The 26723-nt window shown below is 44.0% G+C and overlaps 1 protein-coding gene across 1 annotated transcript; it reads left to right on the forward strand.

Annotated features, from left to right (window-relative positions):
* Positions 1–867: 867 nt before the first annotated feature.
* Positions 868–25983, forward strand: AMFR (autocrine motility factor receptor). Its single transcript, XM_054296195.1, has 14 exons — positions 868–1132; positions 2560–2652; positions 4309–4473; positions 6232–6384; positions 9566–9606; positions 11253–11385; positions 11879–12012; positions 13516–13626; positions 16539–16729; positions 18404–18507; positions 20469–20603; positions 21257–21340; positions 23839–24023; positions 25431–25983. Exons 1-14 carry the CDS (start codon positions 911–913, stop codon positions 25573–25575), a joined length of 1896 nt encoding a protein of 631 aa, XP_054152170.1. The 5' UTR covers positions 868–910; the 3' UTR covers positions 25576–25983.
* The last annotated feature ends 740 nt before the right edge of the window (positions 25984–26723 follow it).

The raw sequence follows: 26723 nt of genomic DNA on the forward strand, positions 1-26723 counted from the left end.
CTTCCATGATTTTGCTTAATGAGTCTTTAAAAGCTTTGTTTCCAAGTTCTGCCTCTGATCAGAAGATGCACTGTTGCTTGTGCACTGTCCTTTTATGAAGGCAGGGTTTGAGAGTGCCAGCTGCCAAGAGAACTGAGTCTTGCCAAAGTGCTTGGCTCTGCTGCCATCTGCACTGGGAAGCAGTGTACAGAACAATCCTGACAGCTCGGTGCTCTGGTCAAATTGAAGCTGTGCAGTATGGCAAATGTACTGCAAAATGCTGGGAAAGGTAGCGCAAGGGCTGTTTGCTTTGGTCCTGTGGATGGAAGGCCCAGACAGATGGTGAGTAGAATGTATGGTTTCTTAGCTGCCAGCAAGGGGAAATAAAGCTAGCAGGGCAGTGCAAAACAGAACCCTTTTTGCCCGTGGAAGTAAGGAAGGGCAGATGGAAGACTGGAAGTCAAGTTCTGCAAGAACAAGGAGCAGAGTGCACCTTTTGAGCCCTGGCACTTCAGAGCACCTCTCACCCAACTCCTCGGCAGTTTGAGACTAATTCTTGTTCCAGGCTGCCTGTGGAAGGGCGCTGCTCCTGCAGTCTCTGGGCGCTCTCCTCTGCCACCGTGCCTGTGGCTCTGGGGGCTCCCGGAGGCCCCTCCAGTTCCCCCCGCGCGGCTCCGGCGGTGCGGCCGCTGTCCCGGGCGGGGGGGGTGCGGGGCAGGGCTGGGCCGGTGGAAGCGCCGCCCCGGCCGTGACTCAGCGCGCGGGGTGACGGGCGGACGCGGCGCCCGGAGCCGGGGCGGGGGGTTCCGGCCCGGTCTCTTTCCTTTCTCCAGCGGGGGCGGCTCGCCCGGCCCCGGGGAGGGGCGGCGGGGCGGGCGTTAAGCCGGGGGAGCGCGCCGAGCCGGGGCCGGGCGGTGGCGAGGGCTCCGCGATGCCGCTGCTGTTCCTGGAGCGCTTCCCCTGGCCCAGCCTCCGCACCTACACGGCGCTCAGCGCCCTGGCGCTGCTGGGCGCCGGCCTCAGCGCCTACCGCGCGCTGAGCCAGGCGCCCTGCGGGGCGGCGGGCACCGAGCCGGCCGAGCCTCAGCGCTGCGCCGGCCCGCGGGCCCTGGACGTCGCCTACTACCTGCTCTCGGACAGCCTCTGCGTCTGGGTGAGCCCGGGGCGGCGGCGGGGCCTGCGCGCCCGCGGCCTGCGGGGCTGGCAGCGGGATCGGCCTCTCCGGCACCTCCCCGCGGCCGGGGGGCGGTGGGCGGCTCCGGGGGGTGTTTCGTTATTGTTGTTTGAAAACTGCTCGCGGAACGAAGAGGGGGCTCGGCTGGGTTTTCCCTGCCCGCCCTGGGCCGCCTCCGCAGCCGCTTCCCTTCCTGCCTGGCCGGGCGGCGGGGCAGCGTTAGAGCCGAGCGCCCGGAGTTCAGCCCGCGGCTCGTGCTCCTTTCTCTCCCCGAGCGCCCCCCGCTCGTCCTGCCCGGGCCTTTGGCAGAAGCTGTTTGGGGGCGTTTGCCGCGGACCCGGGCGCTTGCTGGGCTTAGCTTCGCCAAGCACTCCCCGACCTGCTCTGCCAAAAATCTGAGTAAGGGGCTGTCCGGTATTCGAGCCCAAGCCTTGCTGCCTTTATTTATTTTTTTTAAATAGCACTGAAAGTCTTGTAGGTAAGAGGAAACATTCTCACCATTTAAGGAAAAAAAATTAATTTTCTGTACCTTTTAAAACCCAAACCTCATAATGGTTTCTGAATTTTGGCTCACTGATTTGTAGTTGAAATAAAGGCTCAACAAGGGGTTATTGGATACCTTGCTGAGCTGTTGCTGTTGAACTTTTCTGTCTGTCACTCAAAGGTGGCAGTAGTTGGACATCTGCTTCACAACATTCTTGCTTGACTGAGGTGCTGTATTTTAATATACCAGACATATTCATCCTATTGAAACTGGGTCTCACAGCCTTAAGAATCCTGGAGAAGTTATGTCCTTTGGAAATGACGGGGCAAAGCTTCTCCATCATCTACCTTTTTAGTGTCCTGCTAAGGTCAAAAGTTAATTACAAGTGCCTTTGCCAAATGTGAGATGTTTTCCCAAACCCATGTCTTCTGCTTCTTGCTACTTTGCTGTGAAGAAGTTTCCCAAGAAAGCCTCAAGAAATGTTTTTACTGAAGGGTTGTGTGCTATTCAGCATGTTTTGAGGCAACCTCTGAATCCTCTTACTGTAACAACAGATTCAAACTGGATTTTTATTATCTGCCATATGTTAAACAAAATTACCATCTTGGTGATCTGTAAGTTTTGTCCTCACATTCTTTTATGAAATTTGTTAGTCTGTATGAAATAATTTATTGTGAAGAGGTAGAGCAGTTTGTTGGCTTTACTGCTGTATCAAACTGTGTTAGTATTTCTATAAAAAAAACAAGCTAAGACTTATCAGCTACTTCATGTGTCTTGAAAGAGGCCAGGCTTAAATTTCATCAAAAGAAAAGGCAACTAATACTGTTCTGTGAACAATGGCAGGTTTTGTTAGACTCCCCTTCTCTCCCTTCTTCTAAATAGGGCAAAAGTATTTGTCACTGACTGCTTTATTTCTTTCCAGGTACTAGTGAACACTGCCTGCTGTTTTCTGATGCTGGTTGCTAAGCTAATCCAGTATATGGTGTTTGGTCCTCTTCGTGTCAGTGAGAGGCAGGTGAGACAGCAAACAAGGAAACTGTAAAACATGACAAATGGTGTGATTTTCTGTGTGGAATTGCTGAAAGTGCACAAGAAAAATAAATTTACAATATATGTCTTACCATTTGGTTAGCTAGTATATCCACAGCCACAAGCTTCTGCTTTATTTTGAAGGGAATTTTTCCTATTGTATTTTATAAGCCCACAGTCAACTTGAAAATCCTGTGTCTTTAATGAACTCTGTTAGATTTCTTACAAGCATGCCTCACTTCAAAACTCTTGCAACGTGTTCTTCTCCATCCTGCCTGCACCTGGCAGCATTTCTCCATTGCTTTTTGTAGTTGTCAGCACTGGCAGTTTTGAGTTCTCTCTTCTTTTGTACCTTGACTGCTGGAGAAGTGCTTTCCATTTTCATACACTGAGTGAATGGTTCATCATTGCTGGTTTAAGAGGGAGTAGGCAAGAAAATCCCCAGAGAAAGGAGGTGAGCAGGAAAGAAAACTGAGGCTGTTCAGTCCTGCTCTTGTCTATGTGAGAATGGTTGTGAAAATTCAGCAAAGGAGCTATGAAAGCCCAGAGTTTTTAAAAACAGGATCCTGCAGAAGATGAAGGCAGCAGCAGGACCTTGAATAGTATCTCTATATATTTTTTTTAAAAAGTAAGGCAAATGCATAAGTTGCTTGTGTAAATGCAGGAGCAGTGGTTTGGAGTGTGTTCACATATTAAAATAAAAGTCTGTAGAAAGAGTTCTTTAGGAGGAATCAGGCCATGATGATTTTTGACATGCAGAACTGAGGCACACAAAGCCTCATTAATAACTGTGCAGCTCTCAAAGCCTATTGTGTTTGTAATTCATACCTTGTAGAGGCTCTAAGTGTATTAAAACCAAGACACTACCAAACTGCAGTGGGCCAGATTTTCTCTCCAGTCCATGTTGACTATAAGGAATTTTAACTGGTGATGGTTTCCAGGATGTTCTCTGCCCTCTTAAAAACTGAAGTGCAAAGCAGTAGCAGTGTGGATCCACTTGTGTTTGGTCAGTGGGAGTTTGCCTCAGTTGTCATGTAAAGGAAAGCTGCTTATTAATACTGGCGAGCCCAAAACAGCAGCATCATTAAGGAATTCAGGGCCTGTCTTAACTAAACTCCTGGTGATTTCATTGTGTACTTTAACAAAACATTTTGTTTCATAAATTTTTAATCCCCTCCAAGCTGGCTTGCTGTCTGCTGCTTGAGAACATCATATTATTTCTTCCGTACTTTGTGTGTGTGGGAATGGTTTTATTTTCATTGCTCATCCATCTCACTCTCTACTGTAGGCATTGTGATTCTTAACCATAGACTTCATCATCTTTTCTTAATCATCTGTACTTTTTGGCAGGTTTTTGGAAGCAAGGTGCTAGGCAGTTTGGGCATCTTGAATAACTAACTGTGGCAGCTCTTCCAGCAGAGAGGACTCTGTGTTTGCAGCCTGGTAGCTGAGTTGCTTGGGCATGAAGAATCAGACTAAGATCAGACTTGCTTTATGCTGGGCACTGTTTGCGGAATATAGCAGGAAACTGCATTGTGTGCTGTGTAGCACAGTTATGCTGCCATGGTACAAGAAACTAGACAGGCAGTAAGGTCTGCTGGTATTTTTAATATGTTTCTTACTTGAGTCTCTTCCATTACAGCATCTCAAGGATAAATTCTGGAATTTCATTTTCTACAAATTTATCTTCATTTTTGGTGTGCTGAATGTTCAGACGGTGGAAGAAGTTGTGATGTGGTGCCTCTGGTTCTCTGGACTTGTGTTTCTCCATCTGATGGTTCAGCTCTGCAAGGATCGCTTTGAATATGTAAGTTTTGATTAAGGGCTGTCTTTTGGGGCATGCAAATTCTGTTTCTGGCTCAGGCAGTGGCTCAGATAAGGTACAAACAGATCATTTAGACCTTTTCCACACCCTGCGGTGCTGAACACGTGCACGTCCCATTAGCTTCAAATACTTGCTTAAAGTACAATGTCAATCTTACTCCTTCAGTTTTCCCATGAGACAAATGGAGCTGAAGATACTTATTTTCTGTAATAAGTTGCTCCTTATATGTGCCCTGTAATTACTGTTACATAACTGGATGAGATGGCTTCATAGCTCTCCTTAGTAAAGACATCTTAACAACAGAGCATCCCTAGATTGGTGCCCTTTAGGACTGGCCTGTGGAGCCTGCTTCTGCAGAATCTGTGCTCAGGTTTCACACTCACTTAGATATACTGAATTTTGACTGCCAGTGTCTTTACAATATACTGTGCAATTTTCTCTCTAAGGTACATTCCACTTTCTGTTAATACCAGGAATAAATTAGGTAAAAATGCAGAAAATGAAGGCTAGGCAAGAAAGAAGAAACTGTAATTTAAACAGTAAGTCTTGGCCTTTTACTAAAATGGGCCTGCATTTTCCCAGGCTCCTCTCTCCTGGCATAGAAGTTTTACCTGAATTGAATCCATGATTTTTCTTTTTGGTAGCTCTGGGCTTTGCAGGGTTTTTTTAAATAATGTCCAGTAAGGCCTGTTAATTCACGGGTAGCTAAGCACTTAAATTTGAAACTGCATTGGCTAGGGTTAGGAAAATCAAGACAGCAGTGAGCAAGGCAGTCATCTGGTATTTTTAGTGTTGTTCAGAAAGCTGTGAAAGAATACAGGTCACGTGGGAAGAAATGCTTATTATATTATTTTTGCATTCAAAGCATGCATACTTGTTTTTTGCTTGGACAAATGATACAGGATTTGCCTTGTGAAGATGGGGCACATGGAGCTGAACCAGATACAAAGAATTAAGAGAGAACCCATTTAAAAACAAAACATGGGAATCAACTTTGTAAATCAGATCAGAGTGAAGCTTTGGGCAACTCCTTCTTTCCTTGTCCTGTTCTTTCTCATCCTGCCCTGGAGAAAAGAGGATGGACCAGCAATCCACTTGGGTTGCCTTTGATTTAGACAGACCAGGTGTAGCCCTCTGTTAAGATAGTTTAGACATTTAGCACACTTTGCATGCTATTGAATGAGACAACTTTTTTCAGCAGTCTCTAGCTGCAGCTTAAATGTTTTTTTTTTTGGGTAGACATCTTTTTCTTCCAGAAGGAATTGACAGTGGAAGGAGTATGGGATGGAAGACCAAGCTGGATAAATTCAGATCAGCTGTTTGGTGAAAAATTGGCAAAACATTGCTTGAAGACTGTGTGTTAGGTTAGGTGTCTTTGTAAAATGCATATAAATCCAAAGCAGATGCTGTGGATTTGGTGCAGAAACTACTGTGTCTCTGGTTTTCTTGCACAGGTGATTTAAATAGCTCAAATAATCATGGTAATTGTAAATAAAAAAATAGTAACTGATTGTTAAAATGTGACTGTAAATGACAGTAACATGAATGAGTCTTTGGGATAGTGTGCGAGTTTAGCTTTATTCTTCATAATTTATTACAATATTGCATTGTGAAATTGGTTTTATGCTAGAAAGCAAAAGATTTTCCTGAATGAAGTCTTGCTTGGTGAGGTGACAATTGAAGGCAGGATTGATGAAGTACTCATTTAAACTGTCACATATTTATGGATTTGTGTTGCAGCTTTCCTTTTCTCCTACCACACCCATGAGCAGCCACGTCAGAGTGCTGGCCCTGCTCATAGCCATGCTCCTGTCCTGCTGTGGATTAGCAGTTGTCTGTGGAGTTGTTGGCTACACCCATGGCATGCACACCTTGGCTTTCATGGCAGCAGAGGTGAGACTTCTTCATGTGTGTTGTGGGTTCTGCTTTGCCTTTGACCCCTCACTTGGGGGTGTCCTGGTACAGGACGGATTTGCTTCAACACTTTTAATTCCCATAAGAAAGAAACTTTGAAGACACAAACAAATCCTCCCCTGTTTTCCAGAAGTTGCCAGATTGGCATGCTTTCTCTCTTTAGCCTTTAACCCTGAAAAAAATCTTAGTGTGAGGAAGAGAATGAGATGGTAGATATGCAAGGTGATCCTGGAATCAAATGACAGCTTATGAAAAAAGTAATGATTGTGCTTCATGAGCATTGTGAGAAGGGTCGGTGAAACAGCACCTGAGAGATGGAGAGAGTGTGCATGAAAGTTAATGTGCACTTCAGCCTCTTTCTCTGAAGTTGTATTTTCTATTTCATTTCTCCCCAAAAGGAGTGAGACATCCTTTCCTTAAGGCACACTCATGGCTTTTGCTTATGTTTGTGTAATGAGTTGTGTCTCAGCTGAGATGAGCAAAGCATTTTTGTGCACTCCTGAACACTTTGCACTGTGGACTCAACATCAGTACGTTTGTGGAGTGAGCAGCAGTAAGTTTTTGATGTTGTGGTGGGTTGTTGCACTCTGCCTAAGGAAGTGATAATCTTTAACAATGGAGAGGAATCCAATCCAAGTATGTTGTGTTAGCACATTGTTAGTTCAGATAACAAATAACATCTACAATTTATTTTTCTTCTCCTATCTTGAATTCATACTTGGAGCTAGGGAGCTGGAAGGAAAACAACTGATAGTGAGAGAATATGATGCTTGTCACACCACAGTTCAGTTATCAATATGTCTCTTTATTTTTCTATGAATATGAGAATGTGCAAGACCAGATTTGTAATGAAACAGTGGAAGGGTATTGGAAGATTTAACAGTGTCTCTGAAAGGTGGGGTCTCTTTGGTGTCATGTCTCTTATCTTGGCTTGGCAGAAGGATTATCAGCATTGCACCAGCTCAGGGTAGGTTAATCAGGGAGTGCTGTGGAGCCTGTGTTGCCTCCTCAGAGCTGTGCTGTGTGGTAGTGTGGGTGTTTGGGGTTGCAGGATGGGGCCCATTGTTCATTTCAGTGGAGCTGTTCTGTGTGCTGATTAACAAAGGAGTGACTCAGTCAGTGGAAGTGTGGGGAATGCAGAAGGAAGGGTCTCCTAGCTGTGACTGCAGCCACTGGTGTTTGAGAACATTCCTGAGCTGAGGGCTGTACAAACCCATTGTGTTTGATAGTCCCAGAGGTACTCTGGAAAGTTGTATGATCATTCATTGAACTTGTTTGTATGTCAGCCTCTGTAATATCCAAAGGCAACAAATTCCACATTAACTTGGCTTTCTGTACATGAAAGATGTCCTCTTTGAGTTGTTCTGAATCTTGTGTTTGATAATCACAGAATGATTTTGGTTGGAAGGGATCTTAAAGATCATCTAGTTCCAGCCCCCCTGCCATGGGCAGGGAATGTTTAATTTTTTTCACAGAATTTGTGATTTTATCATCTTTTTGCCTGTTCTTGACTGCCTTTCCTTCTAAGCAAAAGAATTCTAGTCTGTTTAATCTTTTCTCGTAGGAGATTGTATAATATCTTGCCATTTTGGAACATTTTTAATGTTCCCTGTATGGATTGGGCAACCATGAGCAATTTCCTTGATTTTAATACCCAGAACTTATGTGAGTGAAATAAAATATTTAGGTTTCTTTCTGTACAAGTACTGGCAGTGACATCTCATAGCAGACTTCAAGCTCTTAGTAAAAAACAATAAATCTTTGAGGCCGAAATGTTTTTCTGGTGGTGGCTTGTGTGATCTTCCTCAAGAGGGACCCTGCCAAGTGTATTCCATTAGTGTGAATGAATTACATTAAGTTACATTAAGCTATTAATCTCTCTTCTGCAAACATTGATTTAGCTCAGGGTTTTCAATAAAGCAATGTAGATGTTCTTCTTGTGTTTTAGGTAACTTCCCCTTGTTCTCTGTTTCTTGTCAGCATTTTCTTTGCTGCAGAGGGTGAATGTGAAATGTGCAAATGCCCCAAGAAAGCCGAGTAGGGACTTGCCTGTATTTTTGAGTAAACATTAATCTTTTTTGCCTTAATATATGGTGTTCAAGAATTATAGTAGAGCAAGCAGTGTCCAGTCTATCCTATCTTTGCATGGTTTTTTTTAAAGCCAGCTAGTAAACAGTTGGCAGATATGTTGGGTATTGCAGAGGGTTAAATATGCATAGAAGCACTTTAGGAATGCTTTTTTACAGATGGAAAAAATTATTCAAACTAACTGGCTTATTACTTCTTTGGGAAGTTGGTGGTTTGATAGTTCTTCTGTCCTGTTCACAGTACTTATGCAGAAGGCATGCCACCAGACCAGTTTCACAGAAGTGGTTTCAGTTGCTCATTGTAAATCCCCTGCATCTCAGTGTCACTTGGCCCCTGCTGACTGCAGGCTGGTGTGGGCAGTCTCTGGGGGAAGCATGGCTGGTGTTTTCACTGTGAGGATAGAATAAGAGATGGAGCACTGTGGGCTTGATGGATTACAGAGAGGGGATGGGGCCATCTTCTCTTAGATGATGAGAGTCCATGGAAATGTAGTTTACCTTTTTGGTGATTTGTCTTTACACTTCTGATCTTACACTTTCTGATAGACTCAGGTTTTTTTTTCTCTGTACTTAGCCTAGAAACATAAGTATGATTAAAGAGAGAAGTTATTTTAGCAGCATTTACATCTCAGCAAAGGGAGGGAATGATTTGAAATTACCTTCCTCAAATTTCTGTTATTATTCAGTTCTTCCAGTTCTTTTTTTTTTTTAAGAAGTGGGATGAGGAGACGTAGTTGGTGGGATCGTGGTCTCAACACTTGCTGGGTGATAATAATTGAAAAAAGCAATACCCCTTTTGTAGTTGGGAAAAAATGACACTTAACAACAGCAACACTAGTGGCTGCTTTAAAAGCATGGTGTCTTTGGGAACAATTTCTTTCATATTTATTTATAAGCTTCATGGTTGTCTCAGGTATATTTTGCACACAGTCACCTATAGTGACCATTGGTTCACAGGACTTGTTAAGGTGCAGTAAATGAATTTTGTGTTTTAGCCTTGAGCTCCTGCATCTGCACCACTGTCCCTGCCAGAATGTTGATAATATGCATGGTTTTTTCTTCCTCTTTTGCAGTCTCTGCTGGTGACAGTCAGAACTGCTCATGTGATTTTAAGGTAAGTTCTGTAAGTTCTGTTTTACAGGCTGTGTGTTCAGGATGGTAGTGCATACAGCATGTTTATGTAAGAGGGTAGGTAATTACCTCATTGAATTGCAGATGCACGTTTGGAGATTGAGGGCAGCCCTAAGGAGAGACCTGGGGGTGTGTTGGTAGATGGGAAGCTTGACATGGCCCAGTAATGTCAACCACATCCTGGTCTGCCTCCCCACAGTGTGGGCAGCAGTCAGGGAGGGGATTGTGCCCCTCTGCTCTGTTCTGCTGGGACTCCCCCTGGAGTGCTGCATCCACCTCTGGGGCTCCCAGCCTGAGAAGGATGTGGGCCTGCTGGAGTGAGTCTAGAAGAGTCCTTAGAGGTTTTCAGAGGAATGGAGCACCTGCCATGGAGGCAGGCTGAGAGAGCTGAGGTTGCTCAGCCTGGAGAAGAAAAGGCTCTGGTGAAACCTTAGAGCCCCATCCAGTACCTAAAGGGGCACCAAGAGAGCTGGAGAGGGACTTTGGACAAGGGCATGGTGTAAGGGAATGACTTCAAACTGACAGAGGACAAGGTTAGATTAGATACTAGGAAAAAAAAATCTTCCCTGTGGGATTGGTGAGTCACTGGCACAGTGAAGCTGTGGATGCCCCATCCTGGAAGTGGTCAGGGCCTGATTGCATGAGGCAGCCAAAGGGTTTTGGAAAGAGATGATCTTCAAGATCCCTTCAAACCCAAACTGTTGCAGGATTCTATGGGATGAGCAGAGGTGGTTAGCTTTAGTCTGTGCTGATTTTAAGCACAGGTTCTGCAATTCACTTTTTTTTGTTTTATGTAAGTGATGTGTGTGTCTTATCCTGAAGCCTTTATTTGAATAAAAGGTTGTACTGGTGTTTAAGTAGTTAGATGACAGGAACATTTTCTTTTAAAGTCAGCTAGTAAACAGTTGGCAGATATGTTGGATAGTACAAAGGATTAAATACATGTTGAAGCATTTTAAGAATGATTTTTACAGATGGAAATGCATTTTAGGAGTGCTTTTTACAGATGGAGGTTGAAATGCATGCATAGCTTTAGTGGGTGGTATAGCTTGAGGCATGGATTAAAGTGGATGAGGGTTGATAGATGCTACTTGATGTCATTCTACAAGGTTTGTTTTAAGGCCCTGTCTCTTGAAGGTTTGCTTTGACAAAGTCCCATGCATGTGTACCTGTGCCACACCTGTGTGTGCATATGTGGGACATGGTGTGTAATGCAGGAGCCTCTTTGTGCAGGTCACTGTCAGCATTTCAGCTCTGACCCTGAGCTGTAGTGACTCACCTAAGAAACACCTCACGTGCTGAAAAATGTGCTTCTGTAGTTACTATAATCCTAAGGTTGACTTCCATTACCTGAAGTAGTTTTTAGCAAATGCTGCATCTTTTCTATCAGCTGGCAGTGTCTGTAGTGCCAGTGTGGACTAAGCATTGACTGCTTTTTGCTTTTTTAAAATGTTGCTGTTTGAAACTGGTAACATTAAAAGAAGTCCTCCTTGAGTGAGCACAGGGCCTCAGAAGGGCAAAGAATCCATATCTAGAAGTTTTTTGAAAAATGGACAAAATAGTTTGAATTATAGACATGCTATTTAACAACAACAAAAAAGAATAATGTTAATTTCCTTACTCTTGCAGATATGTAGTTCATCTCTGGGATCTCAACCATGAAGGAACTTGGGAGGGCAAGGGCACTTATGTCTACTACACAGATTTTGTCATGGAGCTAACCCTGCTTTCCCTGGACTTGATGCATCATATTCATATGCTGGTATGAAATACTGGACATAATGCTGAACAAATAGACTGGCCTTAAAATAAAGGGTATTGAGTATACACATTTTATATTTTTTTTACTTTGCTTATTTTAGAAACCAGATATTACAGAGAAGTTACTTCCTCCTATGTAGTTGAAGTCATCACAAATAACTTTGTTAAGGAGTATTAACTACTGTGTGTAATTATCTGTTTAGTAGGTGTTTAATTAGCTTTTTTTATTGAGTAATACCAGACTGAATTATTTCATTGGCAGCAGGAGATGCTAAGCTGGACAGGACTGAATTCAGTTTATCCTTATTATAAATGCTGTGCTGCCAAATTTCTTTGTGAAGAGGTAGTGAGTGGTGGTACCTTTGAACATGCGTGGTTGGTCTGAATGGACCCAACAAAAGAGAAATTCTTCAGGGCTGGTTTCTTGATTTCTTTGTCTCTCAAGACCTGATGCAGCTTCTTGTTTGTAATCCCTGCTGTGTGGTTTTCCCAAGCTGTTTGGCAATATCTGGCTGTCCATGGCGAGCCTGGTGATTTTCATGCAGCTGCGTTACCTGTTCCACGAGGTGCAGCGGCGAATTCGGCGGCACAAGAACTACCTGCGTGTGGTTGGAAACATGGAGGCCAGGTCAGCCCCTTACTTGCTCTGCAATCTTGGTGTGCATCTAGTAGAGAGGATGCTGAGAAAGAAGTTGAGATTATTTTATGTTCTTTTGATACACTGTGGCATGGTGTAAGCCGGACAGATGCAATGTTCCAAACCTGACCTTAATTCTCTTGGAGTGTGTTTTTACCCATTTTATTTGTTAGTGGGGAGACTCTTTCTGGGTTTAACAAATATGTAGGATTGACTTTTATAATGGCAGCATTACTGGTAATGTATAAAGAGGCAAAAAAATGAACTCCTCTGTCCAGTGTTTCCTCTGTATTCTTTTGCATACTGCCTTTGTGGGGTGACAGTAGCCCTGAAGAGCTCTGCCTGTTTTAGCTGTCAAATACTGGCTTTGGCTGTGATAGAAATCAATGCTCTTAATTTCATTAGGCCATGCCATTCACTTACTGGCTGAAATCAAAACATTAATTAAACCCTGCCTAGCTTTACCAGTGTATTTACTAAACCTGAAGCCAACTTTTAAGACTTTACCTAAAGTGGAACTAGGAGCACTTTGGCAGTACTTTAGTTCATTCCCTTTTAGTGAGGTCATATGGAGAAATTGGGAGGCCTGCTAAATCCTGCTGCTGTAGTCCAGGTGGAGAACACTGGCTTGTCTAGAAATTCCTGAGGTTTTTTTTTTGAGAAGTTGTTTAATGGCTGTGATATTACATTAAGAGCTGCATAATAAAGTTCATCCACAATGCATTGTTTCTTTCCAGTAAGATGCAGCCACTGAACCCCTTTGAGCTGTTCACAAAGGTGTTTGAGTTGCATGTGTCACAGACTTCTTATCTGAATAACTTGATGTGTTTTGGTCATTCTGATTATGCTGGAAGAACCACGTTCTAACTTCCTTCTGAAGCTGCCATTGGCAGCTGCTGTTATGTGGTTGTTCTTCAGATACATCCACACCAGCAGTGCTGTGAAATGTTGTTACACCACTCATTTCTGTATTGTTGTGTTTGGATACTGTGTAGTAACTGCTTACACGGCACTGTAGCTTAAAAAAACAGGGAGAAAAGACAAATGGGAATGGCAAAATCTGAGGCCAAAATTAGTCACTATAAATGCTTATGATCCCAAACAGACGGCTTAATGGGTGCAGCTATTAAAACTCATTTAGAAAAATGACATAAACCAAATCTATACAGATTATAATTTAAGGATCTCAACAAAATGATCATATAATTGTCTCTTGGAAAGTACTAAGTCAAAGCTTTATGCACATAGGATGTATGAGGAGATGTTCAAAAAAGTGCCTGCAAAAGGCATCAGAGGCATGTGTATGTGTGTATTCCTTTGCAGTGCAGCCTGAAAAATAACAAATAAAAAAAATAACAAATCTGTTGGCACAGGTCTCTTAATGAAAAGTTAACATGGAGGGTAAGGTTTTCTGACTGCTGGATTCTCTAGAGAGGAGGCTGTGCTGAGCTTGTGTAGTCATTGCTTCTGTCTCTTCCTGTTTCTTCTTTGCAGGTTTGCAGTTGCAACACCGGAGGAGCTGGCAGTGAACAACGATGACTGTGCCATTTGCTGGGACTCCATGCAATCCGCACGGAAACTCCCCTGTGGCCACCTCTTCCACAAGTACGTGTGTGCAGGCTGGAGAGCTGCACCCACTGAGAAGGGAAGGGAGAGATGGGCATGGCTGGAATCCACTGTGGGATGTCAAGTAACAAACTAACAGCAGAGCTTATGGGTGCTTGCTGCCTGGGTGGTCTTGGTCTGTTTCTGACGACAAAGTACAAGTCTTTTTCACTCCAGTCATTTTCATGTTTGGGTTGTTCCACCTGGTGCACTTCTTTTCCCCCAAACTAAGAGGGTGTACCTTGTCAGCTAGTGGGTAACCAGAGTTGAGTTGCTCAAACACAGGTCAGTAGATTTGTTGTGTGGAGGTTGTGTTGATTTTCAGGTGAAGAAGAAAAATTAGAGCTGAATTCTTAAATACTTTCCAGGTATCAGCTTTAAGGAGAAGGCAGGGAGTATTTTTATACAGTGCATCCTCACATCCTCACAAATCAGGGAGTATTTTTATAGTGCATCCTCACATGGTGTGAGTCCCCCAGGACGGCTGTGGAGGCCAGGTATGAATCTGTGGTTTCAAGGGGCAATGAGTCCATCAGGGCTGTAAAAGAGGTTAACCAAATCAGCAGAAATGGTCCCTTAGCAGGTGGTAGTTAGAACTGGGAGACTTTTGGCCAAAGAACCTCTCTATACACTGCTTCTTACACTCATTCAGTAGTGAATAGTGGCATATGCTTGTGGATATAGTGTGCTGGGCTGGATGTGACTTTCCTTGGATCTTTTGTAGCAGTGCTTATGTTTCCATGCCTGTGCTTAAATATGAAATGAGAAACAGGGATTGAAGCAGGCATTTCTGGAGGGCCATGTGATGAATATGCAGGTCAGTTAAATTGTCCCTGTGGGTGTTACTTTCTGTAAATAGCATTTTGCTTTTCTGGTAACTGTCAAACCAGAGGTTGTAATCTGTGTGCTAATTTGTTGTCATTTATGACAAACCTTGCCATAAATATTTATCTGTGTTCCAAGAAGTCTCTAATGAGATAATGTGCCTCCATGGCAGAAACTCCTTTTCCAGTGCTACTGAATCGTGTGAATATTTAATCACCTGCTGAGCCCTTGAGAAGCCCAGGGTCTTCTCTTCAGAAAGACATTTTCTCTATATTTAAAAGGATCCTTTTGTATTTTTTTTCTGAAGCAATTACAGTTCTGAATCAAGTTACACTCCTTGGTGCTTTTAGGGAGGGAACATGTTACAGTGGACAGCTTGCATATAAAACCAGATGTAGCTAATAACTCTATTTACAACCTGAGAGTGGTTTCTCTCCTCATAAAAGCCTGGTGATTTTGTCAACAGGTTGAACACTGTGTCCATTCTCAATTACATGGGATTTTTTTTCCTCATGAGTTCTTTGGAGTGGAAGAGAAGGTGGCAGGGAAGATTTGCATGGCTGAGATCAACCCTGTGCCCAAATATTAAGGAAATTTAATGGGAGTAGTTGTCTGAATCTTTTAGGCATGTTGAAACTCTGCTTTACCTTCTAGGAAGCAGGCAAGTTCAAGAGCTGTTGCTCTGAAAGGTTGCCAGCCTTGACCTGCTGTTTGCCCTCCTCCTGAGGTGCTGTGGGTGACCAGGGTGTGACCACAGCTGGCTCTTGGGCTCTGGTGCTGATGCAGCTGACACGGGGTTGTGCCCATTCCAGCATCTTGGCTGTTGAGCTGTGGAGGAGCAGCAGTGTGGTGGCACCTTGGTAAACTGTGTTTTTCCCCAGGGCCCTTTGCAGTACAGCTCAGCAGAGGTGTGAGTTTGCTGTGGGCAGGGAGGTTTTCCAGTGGTCAGGGAGGTGATGTTGGACAGCAGTGCCAGTGCCAGCCTGCTGGTTGTGCTGCTGACCAAGGTGGTGGAAGGTGGCAGTTTTTTACTGTGGTGTTTTGGTTGTTTATGGAAACCCATCCCAGTGTATCCCTCCATTGCAAGGTGATGGAAACCACTTTGGCAAAGTTTCAGGAACATTCAGGACAGAATGCTGGTATCCTTGACTTCACTATAGTCCTGCAATTAGAGCTTTTCTCTTGCTCTGTCAACCAAACCTGTGACCTGTGCCTTCATTTTCTTTGCAAATACACAATTTTGGGAACAGGTTTATTTGATCTTTTTGTATGTCTTTACCTTTCTAAAGTGTTTTGAGAACTTCTGGAAAAAAACCCACCCTGCAAAATGTGAAGTATACAATATTGAGAAGTGTTCAGCCCTGTGAAATTCAGTGAAATTCCACACTGAAAATTAGGTTCAACTTGAACAAATACTGCAGCTGGGTATATCAGCATGAATCAAAAAGCATGCACTGCTTTGAGTGTTTCAACCTGCATTTGAAACACTTCTCACTTTCTGCAGGACAGAAAATTTCAGAATTAAGGAAGCATTGTAAGGGCACAGAATTGTTAGTATTAGTAAATATCTGTGTAGAGGGTTGCTGGAGTGGTGCTGACTTTTGTGGTTTGGGTATTGGTATTTTGAAAAGCTATTTGAAAACACTGGAGGTGCTGTTGCCTCATCACAGGCAGAACTGCTATGAAAATGTGTCAGGATACATTAACTATGTGTCCAGTTGGTTTTTGCCTTTTTCATTTGGGAATGGTGAGAGAAAAGAGCTGGTTTCTTCTCCCTTCCAGGCAGAACTTGCTTGTTCTGAGCTAGAAGGACAGCAAGCTTGGAGAATACTTTAAGCTTGTGATAAATCTGTGTGTATGTTTATAAAAAGTGAACACTTGAGTATTTTCAGCTGAAAGTAATAAGAAACCTATGCCAGAGTCATCAGGAGGGCCATGTGATGAATTAAGCTCATTAAGGGTATCTCTGAGCAGTCCATGTGTTGATGTTGTGTACAGAATATGCTGCAGCTGCCTGATGTGCTGGTGACAGTGGTGTTTTGGAAAAGCACTGCAAGCTCACCCCAGCATTACTGTTTTCCTGTCAGCTCGTGCCTGAGGTCCTGGCTGGAACAAGACACATCCTGCCCCACCTGCAGGATGTCTCTGAATATCACTGACAGCCACCACGTGAGGGAGGATCACCAGAGGGAGAACCTGGATGAGAACCTGGTGCCGGTGGCAGCAGCAGAAGGCAGACCCCGCCTGAACCAGCATAATCACTTCTTCCACTTTGATGGTGAGCTGAGCACACCTGACACCTGCTGCTGGTGCCCTCATGAACCAGGGGAGCAGGAACAGCCTTCTCTAGAAGGGCGTTCTGGAAAGCCTTCTCTAGAAGAGAGCTCTCTCTGTGCTTCAGCTGGAACTCAAACCATGCTCTGCCTGTGTTTGTCAAACACCACTGTGTCTCTGATGGTTCTTTTGCAAGAGCTCTGAGATTTCCCAGAGCTGTGGAGACTTCTTGAAAGATTTTGTACAAGTGCTCCCTTTTCCTGGATTTGTTGTGGTCAGCAGCTTCAGTTACTGCCATTTATTCACTATGTGCCATGTTGACAAGCAGAATGGGAAATTCCTGTGTCTTTTTTTGCTGCCATGTGATGGTTAATCAGCAACAGTCAAAGAGGAGGGAAAAAGCCCTCTGTGGTGTAGTCTAAAAGTCAGTCTTTCCCCTATCACCTAGCTAATGTGTAGTTGTCAAAAGTCCATTTGCCACTCAGTTTACAAGACACTTGCAGTGCTTGGTTTGGTGCAGAAGATTAGTCTCAGAAGGAATCATGTAGCCACAACAGTTTAAAATATTTGGGGTTTTTAGTAGTGTGTTGTAAGTACTCTCAAAGCAGATGTGATTCCAGGCCACAATAAGTTCTGTATATGGAGACAACTTGTTTTGAAAAAGGCAATTTATGTCATTTGTCTTCCAGATTTTTCTTAGAAGTTTGGTATTGGTGAGTGCTGTTTTCGACAGTCTCCCAGATTTTGATGACACTCGTGGTGTTTCTCAAATGATTTCAGTAGTGCAAATATTGAACTTTGGGCTCTGCCCTTGTGGAGCTCCTATGAGGCAGCTGAAATGCTCACTGCAAGCTTACACATTGACCTGTTCCTCATCTGTGCTTGTTTTGAAATCTTTGGAGATTGGAGGGGGAGAATCGTGGGCAGAGAAGGGTCAGACAATTTCTAGGTACATGGAAACTGGCTGATAGCTTCTGCATGTCTTCCACTTGTGGGGTGCTTTAGGTCTCCAAAGGACATTTATATTTAGAATAACACAATATTTTTGATGATTGTCCTCCCCAGTGCTCTCCAGTGTCTTGGAGACCTGCAGTATTACCATGGAGATAGAAGGAGAAGTGGCATAGAGCAAAGCCTGAGTTTATTTAATTGGCAGCACAGAAGGAGGAGGGAGCCACCCATGTGCCCTACTCTGTTGAGCTGAAGCACACAATTGCAGCAGTCTCTTTGTTCAGTTACTCTGTGTCCCTTTGAAGTGGTATTTCTCAGTGATGACCCATTTTGGGCCTGGATTCAGATTTCTTAGAAGCTGTCCTGTTTTTGTAAAATTGCTGGATTTATTCATATATTCCAGAGCTGGATTTGACTCTGGATTATTTTAATTTTCACTTGAATAGGAACATTAAAAAAGAAAACAAGGATGTGTTACTTCCTTGATCCCTTTGCAGCCCCCAGACTGTTACAGCATTATGACAGTGTTTTTGAGGAGAGTATGGGCAGTTTCTGATTCACTGCAGCCATCTCCATGTCTGGGAGACCTTAGGACAGATTGCACTGCAGAACTCCCTGCACATACCTTGTGGAATATAAAGAATTATGTTAAATACATGTAGAAGTACTTGGCCTGCTGAGATTCTCATGCTCTTTCTTTACTTTCTTGGTGATTTCTTCCTCCCAGGCTCTCGAATTGCCAGCTGGCTGCCCAGTTTCTCTGTGGAAGTGATGCACACAACCAACATCCTTGGAATTGCACAAGCCAGCAACTCCCAGCTCAATGTTATGGTGAGACTGCACCTCAGCTTTCCTGTTTGTGTTGTGTAGGGGAAAGGGTTACATAAAAATGGAGAACATAAAGGGGAAGGAAGTCAAAACAGTGGTTAGACACTAGGTGAAAGCTGTTTTTCTGAGTGAGAGAAGCTTTACTTCAGTGAAGTTAGGCCTATATTTGGGTTCAGATGTAAAAGAACAGGTCTGGAGGTAAGTGAATGAGGTAGAAGAATGACCTGTACTTCCTGGGTAGATGAGTAGACTTTTTTTCAGCTTGCTTAGTGCAACTTCTTCAGCTCTTTTTCAGTATTTCTGTGCCAACTTGCAGCACCAAAGGGTGTGAGTCTGTAACCAGAGAATTTAGCTGTTGGTCAAGTAGTAACTGATCAAACCATTCTATAGGTTTTGATTTGTTTTTTTAATCTTTAATAGCACAAAGCTTCAAGATAGCAATTTCAGTGTCTTGTCAGTGTGAGGTGGGCTCTCTAGCACCCTCAGCTTTTGCTGGTTCATGATGATGATAGAAGTGTAGAGGACGAAATTCCATATTTGTTGAATTCATGCATAAAAACTCTAATGTAGTACAAAAAGAAAAGGATGTGGTCTCATGAAACACTTCATTTTTTTGAGAAGTGCTATTTCCTTTGAGTTCTTCAACCTACTGTGTTCTATACCACGGAAATAAATGTTCCCTGAAGTGTCTCATGAAAGTGATTGAATTTTCTGAATATTAGGTCTTTCCCACCCATAGCCTATACTTCTGTTTGAACATCAGCAGGGTAAGGCCACTATTTTTAGGGTCTTTGAGGCAGAGAGGGATCAAAAGATGCTGGCAGATAATTTATTAGTTAAATATGCTGGAACTCTCCATTTGAGGTCAGTTTAATTTTTCTTTTACTGGACACAGTGACACAAATAGGCTTTTGTTAAAGATGAGTAATGATTTTGTTAGGATTATGTATTATCAAAAGTACAGTAGCAACTTATATTAAAATGTCTACTTTAATGGAAAGCTGGTTAAATATTAGCAAATTATAAAAGTGTTACACATTTTTAATAGAAAACAAGTGACATTTTCCTTTGTGTTACTGAATAAAACCCTCGGGAAGTATTTTGAGGGGAAAGCCAGAGGCTGAAATGCTAAATGAGTTGGTTTGGTCACAGGTTAATACAGTGGAGGGTTATGTTTGCAGTAGTTGCTTGTGTTGGAACTCACTGTCAGTTGGTGCATAGTTTTTGCTTTGTTCTCAGAATTCCTTCCACCTTTCTTTTCTTATTGTATTCTGATTCCCCTTTGCCCCCCCATGACTTTGGGCAATAGTGAAAATAGACATTTAAATATTAAATGAAATCCAGTTGTTGGACTCTGGAAGCATATTATTTGTCTTACCTTTACTTATTTAATTTGGATAATATTTAACTAACTTGAAATTCAGTCATTTTCATTCAATTCACAGTTCCCTGACAACTCAGTTTACTTTAATTGAGTTTTCAGACCCTATTCAACTGGTTTGTAGGGAGGGTGGCTGGAGGCAGCGGGTTATTGAAACTTCCTCCACTTGTCATTGTCAGTACCATTTTGGAACCAATATGGCAAAAATCAAAATAGTTTTTTTTCTTCCCAGGGTTGATCTAACTTTCAGTCACCCATGAGTTTTGTAGAGACCTTTATTAAAAAGGCTGTCATAAGAAGAGGGTTGGGAAGCTTTTGAAACCTTTGTGCATCTACAGGCACTGTTCAGGGCCATGTGGTGTCTCCTCAGGAGCTGCAGTTTGGGTGTTGACTTCAGTGGGGGCAGCATATTGCCCTGCAAGTCACAACCAGCATGGGTTTCCTTTCTCTTTTCTTTCTCTCTGTGGATTTGTGTATCATAAGCAGCATCTTTGAGCTGGTAATATTTTTAATCTCCTTCTGTTGACATACTTATCAACTGACTTCTATTTACTGCTGATACTGACTGTATTGCTTTCTGCAGGCCCATCAGATTCAGGAGATGTTCCCTCAGGTCCCTTATCATTTAGTCCTGCAGGATCTGCAGCTAACTCGTTCTGTGGAGATCACCACTGACAACATCCTGGAAGGGCGCATCCAGGTGCCGTTCCCCACACAGGTGAGTCACGAACTGTGCACCTAAAATTACTTTCTTTCTTTCTTATCACAGCACTGAGCCTCCTAGTAATGACTGAGGGGAATGAAACGAGTTGAAGCACAGGTGAATCAGTGGGATTTGTTTTTCCCTTTGTTTAAATCTCTGTAAATGCTGTGTATTCAGTCATGTACCAAAAATATATTGAAAATGTCCTAGCTAGACAAGAGACAAATATTTGCTCAGTTAAAACAGCTCTTCCCAGTCTCTCTTGTGCAGAGCTTTTAGAACATTTCCAGTTGATTTCTCTGCTGACAGATAATTGAATTGTACCACTTAGGAAGATTTTTTGCAAAGAAAGTTGGCAAAATGATGCCTTGTTCTTAATTAGTGCCAGCAGATTTCAGTAAAGCAGTCTGGGGACAGTGTTTCTGTTAATAAGAATATTGAATTCTGGTTCTGTGCACATCAGATAGTACTGTTATCTGGAGTCTGTGTGTGGGGAAGCAGAGACAATTCTCTCTCAACACAGAGCATTCTGTTTATTGCTAACTTATCTGTTTCTAAATTGAACACAATGCCTGACATTGCAGAGGGCAGAGTTTGAAGTGTTCAAATAGCTCAGGTTTTTTTGCTCTTTCCCACACTGTATTAAACCCATGATGTTTGCATTTCAGCGTGCAGACAGCATTAGACCTGCATTGAACAACCCTGTGGAAAGGCACAGTACTGATCAGGAGGATACTGGAACTGTCACACAGGTAAATTGGCATAAAAATGGGCAGAAAGCACAATTAGAAGCTGCATGGGCTGGTAGGTGCCTTTGGTTCTGTAATCAGGTCAGGTTGGTGGCAACCCTTCCTTGCATTTCACATCAGAGCTAACACAGTCAGGCAGATAAATCAGATATGAATATAGTGCCCCTGTAAAGGATTATCTGTGTGCTTTTCTTTTTCTTCCTTGAGGGAAAGTGCTCTCAAATGGTACAAAGAACAGAGGATCATCATGTCTCTTTTCATGTCTGGTCAGCCCATGCCTGTCTGTGGAATATGAAGAGCAGGTAGCTTTGCTCTTCCCCTTTTTCTTCTCATTCCCATTCTATACATCTCCAAACACTTCCATTAAAAGGAGGAGTATTTACTTTTTGAGTATAAGAATTCTTTTGTGTTCTGGAGGAAGCACTTTAGGACATGAGGAGCTTTGGTGGGAATGGAGTGAGATATGAACTGGACCAAGAGATAACAGCCCTTCTGTATGCAAAGCACAATAATGGGTTTTGCTGTTCTTTGCTAAGGCCTTTACTAAGCAGCATGTGCTAGCTACATTGTGGCAGGGAAAGAAAATTACCCTGTGAGTAAAGTAAGACCTCATTTCACTTTTGTTTTCCTGGCTGTAATAGTGACATCCTGAGGGGTTCTGTTTTATAAATCTCCCTTTCTACTTGCTGAGTAAATTTGTGAGGTGTGTGACTTTCTCTGCAGCCTTTAGTGACTTGAAGAGCCAACCTGTTACTACCTGGAATTCAACTGTAGCAGTTCCTTTGTTAGCAGGTTGCAAGACAAAAGATCCTTTGATTTGGTGTGATTCTGCAGTTGAGGCTGAGGAAGAGGTGGTAGTGATGGTACAGATATTTGGTATGAGCCTGAGGTAGCAGCTACAGAACTGCAGGAATGAAAATCTTGGTCTGGATCAAGCATTTTTGGGTTTTGAATCTTTGTAACCTTATGAAAAACCCCCAAACCTTAGGTGAGCCAACTTGCATCTTCTGACACAAATGGCCCAGGGGGACAAAGGAGTGATCTTGTCTGAACATTGACAGAGTGGCCTCTGAGTGGCCACTCAGAGTGGCCTCACTGCTTCCCCCAGCAGAGTTTCCCTTTTCCCTTCCCCCCTGTGTGGCAATTGGAAGCAGCAATTGAGTTGCTCTGTACCTGCTCCATGGGTCTGCCAAGGTCATCTTGGTCCCCAGCACAATCCATGGGATCATTCCATGGGGCTCTCCCTCCCTCCTCAGGGATGTGGCAGTGCTTTGAGGCAGTCCAGTGGTTGCCTCTGTGTCATCCCAGTGCATTTGTGTGCACTTTGGTAAATTGCAGCAGTGGTGGTTTTGCTGAGAGAGGCTGAACACCCACACTTCTGTTTGAGGTTGCAGTGTCTGTACTGTGCTGATTTGGGCTCTGGGACTCCTGCTTGGCTCACCTACCTAATGGGAAGTGACATTTGTCTCGGTGTTTGCTCTCTGAAGTTGTTGTGTTAGGGAGATGGCCTTACTGGCCTGTCTCTAGGGCTTTGGCATGACTCAACTTGTTTTGCACCTCAGCTGCCTGAGCCTGTGTGCTGTACTGTGATGCTGCCACGTCTGGGCTGTTGGGGCTGGAGCAGCAGTCCCAGGGAATCGGCAGCTCTGCCAAAGGCCCCAAACCGGGCAGTAGGAGCTGCCTTGGAGCATCCCACTGGCTTGAGTCATCCTCTGGTTACCAAATGATGGCTACAGCCTTCAGTGCTTTCCTGGGGTGATTTGTTTCTTGATGCCACCACTCCTGGCTCTGGCCGTGGCTGTGCATCTCCGCATCGGGGGCTGATCTGATGGTGTGTGGCAGGGTGTGATCAGGATGTGCTGTTTCCCCTCTGCTGTGCACCCACACCATCACCCAGCAGCTCACTTTTTGGGTTAGTGTTATCAGCTGGCTGTCAGGGGGGAGAGGTGCCATGTGGGGGCTGCCATTTCCTCTCTTGGCACACTGTGCTGGGGACAGTTGCCAGCCTTGCTCCAGCAGTCTAAACCAGGATGATTTGGGTGCTGCAGAACCCAGTGAACCAAAGCCTCATAAATTCCCTTCTTGAGCACAAATTATCTTTGCAAATACATTTGTTATTCTTTCCTTAGTATGTGGATTTCGGCTTTTTCAACTCTTTACTGTTGCATCACTTGTCAAGTCAGCTGCAGAATCTGACTTTCAAATGCCCCATTTTCAGAGAGCATTAATTATGAGTAATTAATGTTTGTCTTTGACATTACTTTCAAACATGGCATAAAAGATACAGCGTTATAGGATACAGGATCTTTGAGCATGGTTTGAAATAGCTTTGTTCTGTTTTTTGGCTGGATTTTTCAAAGGAACCCGAAGGAATTGGGTACAGCAGGTGAGACTGGTTTCTTCCAGTGCCTCAGAAAATGACAATTCTTTGTAGCTTCTTGTTTTGATGCAAAGAAGCCCAAATTTTGCAAAGATGTATGCTTTATTTCCTTTTCTCTTAGACTGAGAGAGTGCCTCTTGAACTGAACTCTAGACTGGAAGAAATGGTGGAATTCAACGAGATGGAAGCAGAACCTAATGAAGCAGAAGATTTTGAGGCCAGGGGAAGTCGCTTTTCCAAGTCAGCCGATGAGAGGCAGCGAATGCTGGTTCAGCGGAAGGAGGACTTGTTGCAACAAGCTCGAAAGTATGTTCCTTCCTAAAACTCCACTCTGGCCACTCAGAGTCCCCCAGAATGGGTTTCAAATGGGTTTGGACCACTGAGAGCCTGGGTTGATGTGAAAAGTAGTAAGAGGAATGAATACATCTGCCACAGCAGGCTCAGGATGCTGTACTGCTAAACCCAGCTCAGAAATAGCATCACGTGTCCCAACATGCACACAGCTTCCTGTGCAGTTCATCCAAAGCTCTTTGAAATCAAAGGCTGATTTTTCCAGCTTCAGTGGGCTTTAGTCTAAGAATGTACTGAGAACTGGTTACTTGGGTTGAATCCTTTAGCAATCTTTAGTTTGGCTCCTGGCACAGGTGTCAGCCCTCACTGCCTGTGCTCTTACAGCTGAAATTCCTGTCAGGCACCACTTTTTCCAGATACAGAGCCCAGAGCAGTGCAGATCTGACAGGTGACCCTTACTAGATCTCACCAGAGGTGCTCAGCACCAGCCAGTCATCACTGCTGAAGAGAGAGGGACCAACTTGAACTGTTTCTTTTAGCCCAACCAGTAATAGCTGTTACAGGTAGAATCCAACTCTTTTACTGGCATTCCAGTTATGTTGGTAGACTTTATTAGCATCCAGTTGCTGATTAAGCAGAAAAGGAAAAGCACTTTAGTGATGTAGAAAAAACTGCAGTGTTTTTATCAAGTATTTTCCCTTCCTTTGTATTGCAGGGACACAGGTTCTGGGTCCTTTGGTGTTGTCAGGCTACTGCTGCTCTTTTTCTTTTCCACACTGAAATGCCTTATAAATACCTGGGAGTGTGACACCATTTATAAATCTATAAACAGACTTACTCTTAGACTTAATTTTTCCTTGATTGAAAAAATGTCTTTTAGGAAGACAGAGTATTTTTGACTTTCTGGTTTACTGGTTTGAAGAGCTGTTGAATTTCAAACTCCTGGTTTTTTGCCATTAAAGTGTAAAAATTCACTGGGATGTTAACTCTGGCAGCAACTTCCTTGCCCTCTGGCCTTAGAGTGTGCAGCCCCTAGTGCCCCCTCTGTCACTGGCTTACCTGCTGCCATCGGGGAGTGCCTTGTTGTGGTAGGCAGTGCCAGAGGCTGAGGAGTGGAGTAACAGGAACAGAGGGAGTCAGTAACTCACCTGCTGTGAATTGCTCTGAGCTGAGGACAGCCCTGACCTTTAGAACTGGCTCCTTCCCAAAGGCACAAAGATCTTGTACAAAACCTAAGAGCTTCTGCCAACTCTGCAGAGCCTGTTGTAGATGATCTGGGCTTTTTTAGGAGCACATAACCTGCGTGCACTTTTATTGAGGCATTTTCCTCCAGCCCTCCCGACTGCAGCAATGCATTTCTCAGAGCCAGAACCAGGTGGGTTGGTGGGTTCTGCTCACTCATCTTTTCCTTTATTCCCTCAGGCGTTACTTGAACAAAACCTCCGATGAGGAGCTGAGCACAGAGAAGCCTTTGCCCGAGGGAGCGGCGGCCGACGCCGCCACCCTGCGCCGCAGGACCCTGGCTGCCGCCGCAGAACGGAGACTTCAGATGCAGCAAAACTCTTAGCGCTCGCTGCCCCTCCTCCTCCTCCTCGTGAGCAACGTTGAATAAATAAATTACATACAAAAAACCCTGCGCTTTCTATACCAGCAAGAAAGTGTCTCTTCAGAGTTCAGCTGGCTGTGCTGCCGAGTGAGCTGGCTGCCTCTCTGCTGTATAAAGCATGTGGTCTAATAATGTTTGGACAGCTGACAAATTAACCTTTTTTGTAATATTTTCTATGTGACGTTGATCCTCTACACAACAAAAGGCAATTTCTAAACCACGGGCATGACTTCTGCAGCTGGCATGTGCTATGGGGCTGGATGGCACAGCAGAGGCTGGGGAAGTGTGTTCTGAGGTAGCTGTGGGTGCAGGTCACGAAGTGCATGGGCACATTCTGCTCCAGATCAGGGCCAGTTACTCCGAGGAAGGAAGCTTGCAGCAAGCCCTATGTTAGATGAGCAGGCTCCTCAGTCCCTGTTCCTTCAGCAGCCAAGGTGTTACGTAGGGCAGCTTGAAGGGCTGGGGGAGCCTCGCTGGGAGGTTCTTACACTGGATGAAGTTGTCTGGCTACACAACACAGAAAAACCTGAATTCATGAATTGTGCAGCAAAGCGACGATTCCCGCATAAAATAGTTCGCTGTTGCTGGGCTCTTCTGCACTGGCAGAGGTTTGGCTCTGTCCATCCCCAGGGCTGCTGCTTTGCCTTTATGTCCAGGAACAAGCGAGGGATGGAGGGGGATGGAGTGAAGAAGAGGGACCTAAGGCGAGGTCACAGTGTTGCTGTGAGCCGAGGGAGTCACAACCTGCCTGTCCTGGACTCCAGCGCCACAGGGATGGGACGGTGCAAAGATCGCTCCGTTATCTTGCTTTTTATTTCATTTTTAACCCCACAACCTCACTCTGAGTTTATTCAGAAAGACTGGAGGAACGGGGGCAGCTGGACCTTTGCTGGCTGCAGCCCAACCTGCTAGCCTGGATTTTTTAAAGAACTTTTGAGATCCCCTTGGCACCGCCGCCGCTAGCTTACCTAGTTGAATTTTACATGGCAGTGACTTAATTTTTAAACTTCTGGAGAGTGAGTTCTAGTTTCACCGTCCTTTAGAAGGAGCCCAGTATTATCTAGAATTGTTGGTAATTTTTTTACTGTTGGTTTTTAGGTGAAGGTGAA

The sequence above is a fragment of the Melozone crissalis genome, unplaced genomic scaffold (genome assembly GCF_028551555.1).
Source record: "Melozone crissalis strain CALT ecotype California unplaced genomic scaffold, PUWL_Pcris_2 ptg000007l_1, whole genome shotgun sequence".
Classification (NCBI taxonomy): Eukaryota; Metazoa; Chordata; class Aves; order Passeriformes; family Passerellidae; genus Melozone; species Melozone crissalis.